This window comes from Daucus carota, chromosome 3, assembly GCF_001625215.2.
Source record: "Daucus carota subsp. sativus chromosome 3, DH1 v3.0, whole genome shotgun sequence".
Taxonomy (NCBI): Eukaryota; Viridiplantae; Streptophyta; class Magnoliopsida; order Apiales; family Apiaceae; genus Daucus; species Daucus carota.
The window spans coordinates 55,247,739-55,261,440 of NC_030383.2; the positions used below are offsets into that span (position 1 = coordinate 55,247,739).

The 13,702-nt window shown below is 36.5% G+C and overlaps 2 protein-coding genes across 2 annotated transcripts; one reads left to right on the forward strand and one right to left on the reverse strand.

Moving 5' to 3' along the window:
• The first annotated feature begins 16 nt into the window (after positions 1-16).
• LOC108211003 (uncharacterized) lies at positions 17-2,356 on the forward strand. The gene is made up of 2 exons (XM_017382482.2): positions 17-174; positions 1,326-2,356. The coding sequence occupies exons 1-2, from the start codon at positions 127-129 to the stop codon at positions 2,040-2,042; spliced, it is 765 nt and encodes a 254-aa protein (XP_017237971.1). The 5' UTR covers positions 17-126; the 3' UTR covers positions 2,043-2,356.
• A 6,065-nt stretch (positions 2,357-8,421) lies between these two features.
• LOC108211482 (alcohol acyltransferase 9) lies at positions 8,422-9,829 on the reverse strand. Its single transcript, XM_017383090.2, has one exon. It carries the CDS (start codon positions 9,796-9,798, stop codon positions 8,497-8,499), a length of 1,302 nt encoding a protein of 433 aa, XP_017238579.1. The 5' UTR covers positions 9,799-9,829; the 3' UTR covers positions 8,422-8,496.
• Between the last annotated feature and the right edge of the window lie 3,873 nt (positions 9,830-13,702).

A 13,702-nucleotide genomic window follows, 5' to 3' on the forward strand; every position in this document is an offset into this window, starting at 1 on the left:
AAAAAAGAGCATCTTGTCTCGGTCCACAACTCAGTACCACATATATTTTCATTCATCTTGTTCTTGTGTTCATTCAGCTCCTGGCTTCAGATGGGTACTTGAACGAGCTTGCACTAATCCACAAAAATGGCTGCACTTTCCTTAAACTCACTTGTCTGCTTCACCTCATCACTGGTATTCATTTCTTTATCTCTTTTCTAATTTCGTCCATTTATTATGTCTCTGTAATCTGTATATAAAAAGCCTCTCATTAGCTAAGCCTTATCACTTCTTAAGTAATAATGTTCTTTTTCATTAATAATAAGACAAATATTGTTAAAACTGGACCCAATTATTCAGCGACAATAAGTATTTATTATTATTATAGCTGAAACGAATATTTTCTACTAAGTATTCTTTTACCAATTTGATGAAATAATTTTGTTTCTCTAAAACCATATTCTAATAAACATGATACAAAGTCTACAGAGTTTTTAAAACCCTAATCTAATAAACATGATACAATACGAAGCTCAATCTCAGTTTACTAGTAATAATAGTCCTCTAAACTCTAAACCCATAGAACGGATCCATGTTATCTCTTTGCATCATTTTCAGTAGCACAATTTAGCAAGTAACTCTGTTCTCACTGCAGAATTTAGCGGGCTGTCTAATTTTTTTTGGAAATGCAGACGCTTTGACCAACTTAAAGATCATATATGCTGTGAACTTGCGTTGCGAAATAAAATTATGAGAGTAAAAGAAAGAAGAAAAAATGAGAAAAAAAGCAGAGAAGGCTCTTGATTTGTGAAGCCCTTTACAAAATTATGTTTAATATGAGTTTTATTGTTCCTTACTATGCTAGTTTATTAATTGTTCCTTTGTGTTAAGGTATCTTATTTATGTTCGTTTGTTAATATATTATGTTGTGTATGTTTCCCGTGTCTAAAAATAGGACAATGTTCCCGTGTTCCCAGTTTTTAGAATTTGTACTCTGCCACTGGGATATGTGTGTTGTTCGACACACCGTATCCAAGTTGTTATGCGTCATACCATAATTACAGAGCGACTAATGACGGGGTCTGACCCGGGCCTGACAAAGGTTTATATTTCCATTCATGTTACCCTATCATAGTAAGTTAGATTGGTTGCAATATACAGACTGAGTTTGTCAATCTTCTGATTGTTGCTTATGGTTAGAGTTCTTATATAGGTGTGCAATGAGGTATCACAGGTTTTTAATAAGTGATCACTGCATGTATAAAGATTCTTGGTGCTTCTATGTATCCTTGATTTTGAGCATATTGTGGTACCTTTGTTATTAATTAGGTCTTAATATGCTGCAGCCTAATTACCATCACACATCAAGAATTGATGTTGGAGCTTCTGTACAAAATGCTGCTCATTTGGTTTCTCATCCTCGGATAGTTGGATTACGAACAAAACTAAAAAAACTAGAGCCTTTTGTTTTATTTGCTAGTGGGGATAATATTGCTGTAGATACCAGTGATAAGGGTTCTGGAAATGCCGAAGTATCACTATCAGATAATCAACCCTCGGCAGAGAATTTACCATCCTCAGGTACCTCAGAAGATAGTCAGTCTTTAGCTAGTTCGAACCTTCAGGTGCAGTCCCAGACCTCAAAGGATTCTAATGGAGCAGTTGTTACTTCTGAGCAGAAAGAGGAAAACTCTCCTGCTAACCTAAAATCTACGCCAATAAGATCATCACGCTTAACTGCAAGAGAGAAACTAAGGGCAGCCCGAATTCTCAGCCGTAAACCAGAACCCAAGAAACCACCTAAGCTGCAACTTGGAAGCCAAGTACTAGAGGTGCTGAGAGAAAGTGATAAAGGGAAAAGAAGGCCTGGGCTTCCTGAAGCACCAACAAACATGTTGGACGACAGCAAAAGAGGGATGCCAAAAAAGGGTCTCACTTTTGAGTTACCGGGAGGGAATGAAGTTTTCTTCATCATACTTTCAGTTGTTTTAATCAGCACGGTGATGTTTTCAACTACATACATAGTGTGGAAAGTTGGCGCCATTCACTTCAACGAGAACTGAGCTTGGTATGTGATTTATCTTCATTCCTAAGAGCAATCAAAAATCTTGATATACAGGTGGTCTCTTGTAGGTAATCCAGATTACTTTTCATGGGTAGAATCGTTTTCATGATCTTCTGAGCAATATATACTGAATGTACAAATTAGATTGCCAACCAACAAATATCCAAGTCTATATCTGTCAAGCGTTCGACTGCTTTATAAATCTGTATTATGCACACATTTTACTTTGAAGTATGAAGATTATACGCAGACACTATTTTGTTTGAGGGACTAAGGACCTCAACAACCTGAGTGTTTGATCCTTTTCCCGCATGCTATTATTTCTGTCTGGTCTTATGCGCTCAGTAAAATTTCATATTATGATTTATGAATACTATTATAACTTTGATTTTGTGTGATTGATATATGTTCCGCTTTCCCTTGGAGCAGTTGCTTGTGATGATTTAATGGGAAAACGGAACCTCGGAATTAAGAACAATAGCCTTCGAGCATGTAGCTGAGTCGGAGAGATCAGCAATGGTTATTGACCTGAACTGAAAAACAATCGGATTTCAATATGATTTATTGAGAGTATAAAACTACTTCCACAACTAGATGATTGATAGTTTCAGAAAAGCTAAAGAGAAAACTGTATATTCATATTGCCAAAAGTATTTACAAGACTAAAAAACTAACTATAAGAGTATGTCTATGCTGTTTATATACAAGTGTGACAGCCTGTAAAAGTAATGACCTTGCTAACAGAATTAGGCGGGAAAACTAACTAACTTAAACACTAAGCATCAGTCAATGTATCTTGTTTTGACTGAGCACTACATATATTACTAATATCCCCCCTCAAGCTGGGAAGGGGAGCTGAAGAACACATTCCCAGCTTGGAAAGTAAAGACTGAAACTGTGCAGAGGGAAGAATTTTAGTTAGAACATCCGCAAGTTGATTCTGAGTTGGGAGATAACTGAGCTGAATTAAGCCTTCTAAAACTTTGTCTCGGGTGAAATGACAATCAATATCTATGTGTTTAGTCCTTTCGTGGAACACAGGATTTCGAGCAATATGTAGAGCAGATTGATTGTCACAATTAAGCTGAACAGGTTTGAGACCTGTAATCCCTAACTCAGTGAGCAAATTGACAGTCCAAACAACCTCAGATGCTGCAGAAGCCATTGCTCGATATTCGGCTTCTGATGACGACCTAGAAACTGTACTCTGCTTCTTAGATTTCCAGGTAATGGGAGAATTTCCTAGAAGCAAAATGTAGCCAGTGACAGACCTTCTTGAATCAGGGCATGAAGCCCAGTCTGAATCTGAAAACGCTTGGAGAGTTAATCTGTCAGTGGCCTTGAGTAAAATTCCTTGGCCAATGGTGTAATTGATATATCTGAGAGTGTGGAGTAAAGCTTCATAATGAGGAATACGAGGCTGTTGTAAGAACTGACTAAGTATTTGAACAGTGTAACTAAGATCAGGTCTGGTGTTGGTTAGAAAATTCAGCTTACCAACTAATGATCTGTATAACTCAGCATCTTCAAAAATAGACCCTTCATCAGCCTGTAATCGAGTGTTTAGTGGGAGAGGAGTGACTGCTTTGGAGGAAAGGTCAATGTCAACTAGCTTCAATATGTCTTTGGTGTACTTGTTTTGACTGAGCACTATACCAGTAGGCAGATAAGACACTTCTATGCCCAGAAAATAGTGCATGAGACCAAGATCTTTGATACCAAAAGAAGAATGGAGATGCTGTTTTAATGCCTGAATAGCAGAAAAATTACTGCCAGTGATTAAAATATCATCCACATAAACTGCAACAATAGTGATATCTGAACCTGACTTATGGATGAACAAGCTGTAATCTAGCTTAGACTGCATAAACCCTTGCTGTAACAGTTCTGCAACCAATTTTGCATTCCATTCCCTGGATGCTTGTTTAAGACCATATAGTGTTTTATTGAGCTTACACACCTGTCCTGGTAAGTGAGGAATACCTTCAGGAACTCTCATATAAACTTCTTCTTTGAGAATACCATGTAGGAAGGCATTATTAACATCCAATTGGTACAATTTCCAATTTCTGTGAGCAGCTAAAGCAATTAAACACCTTACAGTACTGAGTTTAATAACTGGGGAAAAAGTCTCTTGATAATCAATCCCATATTTTTGTGTGAAGCCTTTAGCAACAAGCCTGGCTTTACATCTTTCAAGAGAACCATCTGGATTTAACTTTACCTTGAACACCCATCTACAGGCTATAGCTTTCTTTCCTTTGGGCAATTCAGTTAAAGTCCATGTGTTATTATTTTGCAGAGCCTGGACTTCCTTATTCATAGCCTCAATCCAAAGTGGTTGTGTTGAAGCTTCTAAATAAGAAAGAGGTTCTGTAATGCCAACAGCTTGAGATACAAATGCATGATGTGAAGAAGGAAGCATACTGGAAGTTGTTAAGTTGCACCAATGAGGTGTAGAAGAAACTGACAAACACTGGTAATCTTTAAGGTAAGATGGAGGTTGTTTGTTTCTGGTAGACTGTCTTGGTAAAGAAATACTCATGTCATATAACTGAGATGACTGAGTAGTTGGAGAACCATTTGAACTGGACTGATCTGTAGCAGAAGAAGAATTATGTGTTGTAACTGGAATATCAGAAGCAGAAAGATTATTGTCTGAAGGTGGTGTAACAGGTGGAGTGGTGAAATCTGTATCATGTGGAGTGGTGAAATCTGGATCAGGTGGGGATGGTGGAATGTATGATATAGGATCATCATAACATTCACTATTCTGTGTATTTCTGGGAAGAAAAAGAGCTGACTGATAAAGAGTGGAATTATTGTGTGTTATCATGTGAAAAGGGAAATGTGTTTCATTGAAAAACACATCTCTGGAAACAGTAATAGAATTGGTAGATAAATCAAGAATCTTATATCCTTTAGTATGGACAGGATATCCTAAGAAGACAGCAGGAACAGCTCTAGAATCAAATTTAGATCTGTGGACCTTATGTGTAGATACATAACAGAGACATCCAAAACATCTAAGATTTGACAAATCAGGAACAGATTCATGAAGTCTGAAATAAGGAGTATCAAAATTTATGGCTTTGAGAGGCATTCTATTCACCAAGTAAGTAGCACACATCACACACTCACCCCAATATCTTTCTGGAACCTTAGACTGAATGAAAAGGGATCTAGCTGTTTCTAGCAGGTGTCTATGCTTTCTTTCCACAACACCATTCTGTTGTGGAGTATAAGCACAGGTGGTCTGATTAATAATCCCTTTCTTAAGGAAGAAATCTTTCAATTTACCAGCTGTGAACTCAAGTGCATTATCAGATCTTACACATAACACATCAGCACCAAATTGATTTTTGACATAGGAAATAAAATTTTCAAACACAGACACAACATCAGATTTGTTCTTGATAAGATGAATCCAAGTAAATCTACTATAGTCATCAACTATAGTGAGAAACTGATTACAACCAGAAGAAGTCTTGACCTTATAAGGTCCCCAAATATCAATATGAAGCAACTGAAATTTAGCAGTAGATTTAATACTACTAGAAGGAAAAGAACATCTGACTTGTTTTGCTTTAGGACAAACATTACAGATATTATCAGAAACAAAAGTTTTTGCATCACAGGAGGGCACCACCATTTTTAGTTGTGAAAATGGTAAATGACCCATCCTCATATGCCAGAGATGAGCTTGTGTTGGTGAAGAGGAAGTAACATTGAAGCAGGCTTGATGAAGTGTAGAACAACCACTAGGTTGATGCAACTTAGCTTTGTTCACACTGTACAAGCCATTGATCATATTACCAAGAAGAATTGGAGGACCTTTCATTGAATGGTCCTGAAGCAGACAATGATCAGAATTAAAGATCAAATGACATTTGAGATCATGACAAAGCTTATGTGCAGAAATAAGCTTGAAGTGAAAACTAGGAACATGAAGAACATCCTTTAAGATGATATTATCATGAAGATGAACAGTGCCTATGTGAGTGACTTGGACTTGACTACCATCAGGTATTGTAATAGTACTATCATGATCTGAAACAGGTTTATAAGCAGAAAAATCTGACAAATTATTTGTGATATGGTCAGTTGCTCCACTATCAAGTATCCAACATAACTCAGTGCAAGATAGGAGGCAAGCTTTACCTGTCAACAAAGCAGTGTGGGAAGAAGATTCTGTATGAAGATTTCCAGAATCATGTTCTGAGACATGTTGCTTGTTAAGAAGTTCCATCAGATGAGAATACTGCTCCTGAGAAAATCCATTAGACTGTCCATTATCATCAGTAGGCACATCCTGAAAAGAATCAGATGAAGAAGTGTTCTGAACAAAGTTTGCAACTCTATTGTCTTTTGGTCTAAAGTTTGCAGGAAATCCATGTATCTTAAAGCATCTGTCAATACTGTGTCCTGGAACCTTGCAGTGAGTACAGTAGTAGTTGGAACCAGGTTTGGTGTTAAACTTTCTGTTTCCAGAAGCACCATTAGACTTAAGATTTCCAGAAGAATCATTGTTCTTGAAATTGAAATTAGATCCAGTATTATTACCACCAGGAAATCTTCTTTTATCAGCAACAAAAGCTAAAGACTCAGTTTGAGCAGTGGTCTGAGACACAATCTTATGATTTTCTTCCTGAACAAGCATTCTATAAGCTTCTTGAACAGATGGTAGTGGATTCATGCGCATGATATGACTACGAACAGCAGAAAATTGATCATTCAGTTTCATCAAGAATTGCAACAATCTATGACCTTCAAGTCTCTGATTCATTTTCAGGCTTAAGTCACAATTACAGCTGTGACTGACAGGAAGTGGATCCACATCATCAAGATTATCCCAAATAGCTTTAATAGACGTATAGAACTCAGAAACAGACTGTGAAGCTTGAGAGATCTCAGATAGCTGTTGTTCTAAAGAGTATACCTCAGTAATTGCAGCAATTCCATAACGAGCTTCAAGATCATTCCAGATCTCTCTCGCAGTCTTGAAGTAAAAAACACTCCGAGCAATATTTTCATCAAGATTGAACAATATCCAGGTCGTGACAAGAGAATTACAGCGCTCCCAGTCATGATATTCAGGAGAAGTAACATCAGGCTTAACAATAACACCAGTGACAAACCCTATCTTATTTTTCGTGGTCAATGTAAGCACCATAGAGCGTTTCCAACTCGCAAAACCAGTACCATTGAACTTAACAGAAACAAGTTGATTTGTTGTCGCATCACTAGGATGAATGTAAAACACACTAGATGGATCTTGTGCAGGAGGCATGTTTATATCTCAATTAAGCAAGAAATCAATGAATTACAACGACTTTAAGCCAGATCTTGATCAGATAAAGTACACAAACTCCAGAACAAATCAATCACAATCACGATCAAAATGCACAAATTCAGATCTACTATGAAGAATTCAATCGCAACTCAGAAATCAACGAAAACCAGAGAGAATTCAGATCTGAACAGAGTACGGAAGAAATGAAAGCTGAAAAACAACGATCTACTATGAAGAACCTGTTATGGAGAATCGAAAGCGTGAAGAGAGATGAAAGCTGTGATTACGGATGCGTCGCCATGCTCTGATACCATGATAGTTTCAGAAAAGCTAAAGAGAAAACTGTATATTCATATTGCCAAAAGTATTTACAAGACTAAAAAACTAACTATAAGAGTATGTCTATGCTGTTTATATACAAGTGTGACAGCCTGTAAAAGTAATGACCTTGCTAACAGAATTAGGCGGGAAAACTAACTAACTTAAACACTAAGCATCAGTCAATGTATCTTGTTTTGACTGAGCACTACATATATTACTAATAATGATATCATATAGGAATCACAAATAGAGAACAAATTCACTTATCAATGGTGTGCAACACAAATCATGTAGTTTTTGGAAGTTTTACAAGTATAATAATACAAGTAGTTTTGGTATTCCGTCAGTAATTAACTATGATAAAATTTCCGTTTTCCGTTTGAGCGCTCTTTGAACCAGCACTGCAAGAACTATGTTTCATAACCTTAGCGTTTAGGTGAATGACCGAATAAATTTGAAAAGAATTAAGATTACTTTTAAAAATATGTATTACATTTTATATTAATAATTGAATGTCTCATCTTTCAAATGAAATTCAAGTTCAATTTTCCGCGTATATCCAAACATACTGATGTACTAGTACAGACTTTGGATGAAATTTGAAAATAATCGTAAACAAGTAAAATGTGTTTTAACTTTTAAGTGGCTGCTAAATATTGATATTCCTTACAAAATTCAAGTAGCATCTAGTATGAGCTGACCAAATCTAAATTCCATCACCCAAAATGCCTTTAAAGTTTTAAACACAAAAAATCTCAACGGGTATCTCAAAATGTCAACTCATTATATATTAATAAAAATTAGATACCATTAATACAGTTGTAACACTCTCGTAGGTTTAACAAGCTGCTTTGTTGTTTTTCAATAATAAATTTTTGTAGTATTTGTCAACCCCATACGTGGGGACAGCCAGCATCACCTTCACACCATCCATCTCATTCTGTACCGGCACTAACAAACAGTATCGATCACTGCAAATGGGTCCCACTTGTGCTGGTGGGCCCATCCCCAAGTCAACCTTCTCGAGCCCCAGCCTTGACCATTGTGACATGATGAGTACCCCGACTGAGTCGGGACTCGCCCGAGTCTCACTCACTAACTCGACCACTTGTCGTACGTATTTGTTTCCTACTTTTTCCTTTGCTTGTCTCACTAACTCGGCTACGTGACTCAGGCTCTTGTCAGTCAGATTTTTAGCGGTTGTTTGGGCGCAGCCGAGGACAATTGCGTTTCCGTAAAATTTATCAGGTAAACTCGGCTCGACTCGTTTGCGGATATTTATGCTGAATAATAATTTCAAAATTTGATTAGGTGGGAAGTTAAGCGCTTTGGCCCAGCTTCTCCATATATGAGCCGAAAGTACTTCGAACGAAGTGTACGATACCGTCTCGACTCGACTCGTTAACGCGACACGCTTCAACTCACTCAACGAAATTTTATCGAAAGTAACCGAAGTCGGAGTGAGTTTGTCGTGAGAAAAACGTGACATGAACCCACAAAGGTCCGCGACTCGGTGGAACTCGGGATGCCCTACTGAGTCAGAACCATAATGACTCGGATCCAGCAAGTGTCTATCCCACACAGGCTTAGCATTCGACTTACCGAGTCGCGCGAACTCAGCGAACGAGTTAAGAAACTCAACACTCCCCACCCCATCACACATGCAATGACTAAAGCCCACTCCAAGCGCAACCGCGCCATGAAGTAGCCACGTCAGCTGTACCACCAAAAGTGGGTCCCCCCTCAAAACATCCACCACGTGTAACGACAGCATCTTCCGTCTTTCCGTGACGTAGAGTGGGACCACCTCGAAATCCGAGATATCTGCACTAGATTCTGCTTCAATGAACACAGCACCTTGGGCTTGGCACACAACTTCGAGCCCAGAGCCGTGTTGTCGAGCCCTGACTCGACCGGCTAGGGGATAGTATGGGACCAGGGCTCGAGCCAGGGCTAGCTTGATCTGAGCTATGGTTGTGGATTTGTCTGAGCCGTGAGATGGCTCGTAGGTGAGGAGGTATTCAATGGGAAATCTGAGGAAGAGCTGAGAATCTAGAGCAGAAAGGCTGAGGGTTTGAGTGGGAGTTGGCTCTGAAGGAGTGATGAGAGTGATTTGTTTAACCTCGACTGAGCTAGCCATGTTCGTCTTTGTTTTTATTGTTGTCTAGGAAATGGCTTGTGGGCACTATATATAAATATGAGGCCTTCAGAGCTCTGCACGTACGGTCAGTGTTCTAAAATTTTCGGATATTAAAATTTTGCAAAATTATTATTTTAAAATATTTCATAATTTATTAATTATATTTTATTTCGATTAAAAAATTTTAATTCATCAAAAAATTCTACAATAACTTTTTTTAAAATTAGTTGGTCAGCTAATTAGTTCTTCTTCTCTCTACAAAGAATTCATCTAAAAAATTATAAAAAATTTCATTCAGCAGAATTTAAATTTTATATAGACTATGAACAAATATTTCATGTTGGACTAAATATTTTTGTAAAATTTGGAGGTTGAACTAGTAATTTCACTCTACTGGTGATAGCAAGCACAAGCACTTTCGAGTTAGGTTTCGATAAATCAAATATTTATGTTACGTGCGATCGCCTGGTTCGTCCTTGTAATTACGTTTCTTACGGGGTATAATTATTGGTACTATAGATATAATAAATAATAGCAAGGCAACAGTAATATAAACACACGGTGAGAGAGTCGGATAGAAGGACAGATGATATGTGTGTGTGGGGTAAATGTACCCACAATACTGATGTTTATACGCGGGTAACCTGCCGTCTGTCTTACAATTTCAGTACAGTGTCTGGTTTTCAAATGGCATATTATTATTATGACTTGATGGCCTTGGATACTTTCCTTTTGATTCCTTTTCACCATGTTGTGTGTGAGATTGTTGTGGTCCTTATTCACTACAGTACTACGTCTGTTTTGGCACTGCTGCCAGATCGGGCTTGTTTAAGATTCGGTAAATAACTTATAAGTTGAAAAATCTCGTTTTAACGTTATAAATTCGTTTGGCAGGGTTGTTTAGAGTATGAATGGTTAATTAGTTTGTTTAGCGTATGAACGGGTAAAAATGTTGAGAATCAACCTATCTAAAATTTTATTGTATTAGAATAAGTTTTCATATATATTTTTAACCTTTTTCTTCATTAGAATCTCACTTCTTGAATCGAATAATGATCATGAAATTTTTGAGACAATTGATATTTTCGTATCTATATTATAACATGAACTCTGATATCATTTTGAGAACCGGTTCATCTAACAATCTTAATGTTGTATTTGACTTAGGTAATGGATATCGGAAGGAATCTAATGAAAATTGAACTATTGAACTATATATGGATAATTGTTTAGAAATTGCATTGCTTCCTCCATTTTATTTCTTATTACATCACGAATTATAGACGACACTCTCACTTTGAGAAAGAATGTTTCATGATCTCTTACCTTCAATTTCTTTTCACATCTTATCACAACAATTTTAAACTCAATTTTTTTAAAAACTTCCCTCCTATTTCTATCATCCTAAGAGCAACTCCAATAGGCTACTCAAACAAGCTCTTAACTCTAAAATTTAGGAGGATATGAGAAATTAGAGCTACAATGGGCTCCTAATAGCTCTTTAAAAATTTAAGAGCTTCATCTCTCTCCTTTCTTTTAAAGAGCATCTAGGTGCTCCTAACTTATTTTCATTGAACAAAATAATCACTTCCTTCTATTTCTATTCACTTCTCTCTCCAACTTTTCTCTCAAATAATAATAAAATATGAGTTAAGAGCAACTATAAAGAGTAGCATTGGATCTCACACGTTATTCAATGTACTAACTCACTAGGAGCCACATTTTATATTATTGTTTAAAGAATGATTTAGGTGCACCGTTGGAGATGCTCTAATGATTTCAAATGTTACTCATTTTATTATATTGTTAACCAAACATAATATGAAATATCAAAGAAAATCTCAAATAATTTTCATATTATATATATCTCAACGAGTTCGGTATTATATGAAAGATTTAATCACGAGAGTATATATAAGTTAAAGAATTAACGAAGAAGTGATGGACATAAAAACTAATTTCAACTGCAGGATTTTATTTTGATACTCGATAAGATAATGACGACAATAACTTTATTGCATGGGAGAAACGGGACCTACCAACTTCTCTGTGGAATCATTCACCATCCTCCTTTTGTTGGACAAGTGATGGCCGGGAATATATGGTTTAAAGTGTGCATATATTTCAAAGATAAACGATATCTACTGTATATCGATTAGTACATCAAATCCATGTTGCTAAATTGCAATTCTTCAAATCTTCGTCCACTGACATAAAATGCATAAGCAAAAGAGCGTTTAGTTCAAAATCTCAAATTCATATATTGATGATGTTCGGATGAGTGATTTTGTGGTCTGGAATGTGAATCCAGCACCCATCTGGTGAGTAAATCAATCCTTCTGCACCTCTTAAGGTACTCATTCTCATATTTTTTGTTTTCGTATTCTTTATTCTCATTTCTGATTTTCATTTTTATCTACCATCCAAACACCTCTAAAATTTACCTCTACATGTATACATCCAGTTGAAACGAAGACGCATGTGATTAACTAGCTGCCCGAGTGTGATTGGATAGCCCAGATGTTTGGTTCATCCTCTGTTATCGTGGTACATCCAGGTTCAACTCTCCATCATCCCGAGAAATATTAGAATAGATATTTATTTGTTAGGTGTATAAGCCTAAATTCTAAAAAGTTAATGTAAATAATTTGCTATTCTAGTACAATCTCCGGCTCGGAATCAATTTTGCTGAGTTCAAATCAAATTTTGATTGTGTTTTGAGTATATATTATACCCAAAAGAGCTTAGTAACCCCAGTAAAAATTTAGCATTTTCATTTGAGTTGGACTAAAATTTAACTTAATCAAACATATATCGATATATATAAACGAGTTTGAATTCGAGTTGCTGCGAATAACACTGTAACCACAACATGACATTTTCTTCTGATACTAGATGATAACATGAAGATATGGAACATGCATGCATCTCAAACATCGGAACTTCTGATATGTTCGTAGGATATTTCATTCGGATTACGTACGTACGTGATCGGTTGTTGCATAGTTACTAGCATATCTTATCCACCATGTGCTAGAGGCAGAGATCTGCCATGAATGTAATGTCAATGATGAGCAGGTTGGTTAATTTATTGAAGTTACTCCCTCCATCCCAAATTAGATGGCCCCTTTGACTTTGGGCACACAGTTTAAGGTTCATTGACCGCATAGCTACATGACTTATTTTTAAAATTTTATTTTTGCAAATAAATATTTAAATATGAAATTTTTATTTACAAAAGAAAAAATAAAAAAATAAATTTCGGAAGTAGACGGTCAATGCACCTAAAGTTACGTGCCCAAAGTCAACAGGGCCATCTAATTTGGGATGGAGGTAGTATTTCGGTATTTGCCGGTGAATGAAATGGAAAACAAAAGGTGAATCTAGTTAGTAAAGTTTATATAGGTTGTGATAATTTCAAGAATGTGAAAATAATTGTGCATATTTGAAAAATGTTTTCCATCTTTTGATGCGCATGTGCTCACAATACTCTTTTTATGGGCCATTTTTTTGTCATATCTATAGACTCTGAGACTAGTAAAAAAAGTATACTAGCTAGCATTGAAATTTATTAAAGTTATTAAAGTAAGAGCAAGTCCAGGTGTATATTACTCCATCCATCCGTCCCTTCCATTTCTTACGCTTTCCTTTTTGGGGTGTGCCATTTAATTCTTTACATTTCAAAACTTACCAAATATGGTTAATGGGTCCCATCACTTCTCCACTTTTCTTTCCTTTTCACACTACTTTTACTCCACTATCTCCTTTTTATACATTAAAAATCAGTGGGTCCCATCACTTTACCCACTTTTCTTTCTCTTTTCAACTATTTTATTCATATTTCTTAACCTCCGTGCCCAACCCATTCGATAAGAAATGGGAGGGACGGAGGGAGTATATCATA

Excerpts from the sequence above, each read along its gene's own strand:
- LOC108211003 (XM_017382482.2), top strand. The coding sequence starts at position 127 with ATGGCTGCACTTTCCTTAAACTCACTTGTCTGCTTCACCTCATCACTG. Across the intron at positions 175-1,325 it reads TCTGCTTCACCTCATCACTG|CCTAATTACCATCACACATC; the intron begins GTATTCATTTCT and ends AATATGCTGCAG.
- LOC108211482 (XM_017383090.2), bottom strand. The coding sequence starts at position 9,798 with ATGGCTAGCTCAGTCGAGGTTAAACAAATCACTCTCATCACTCCTTCA.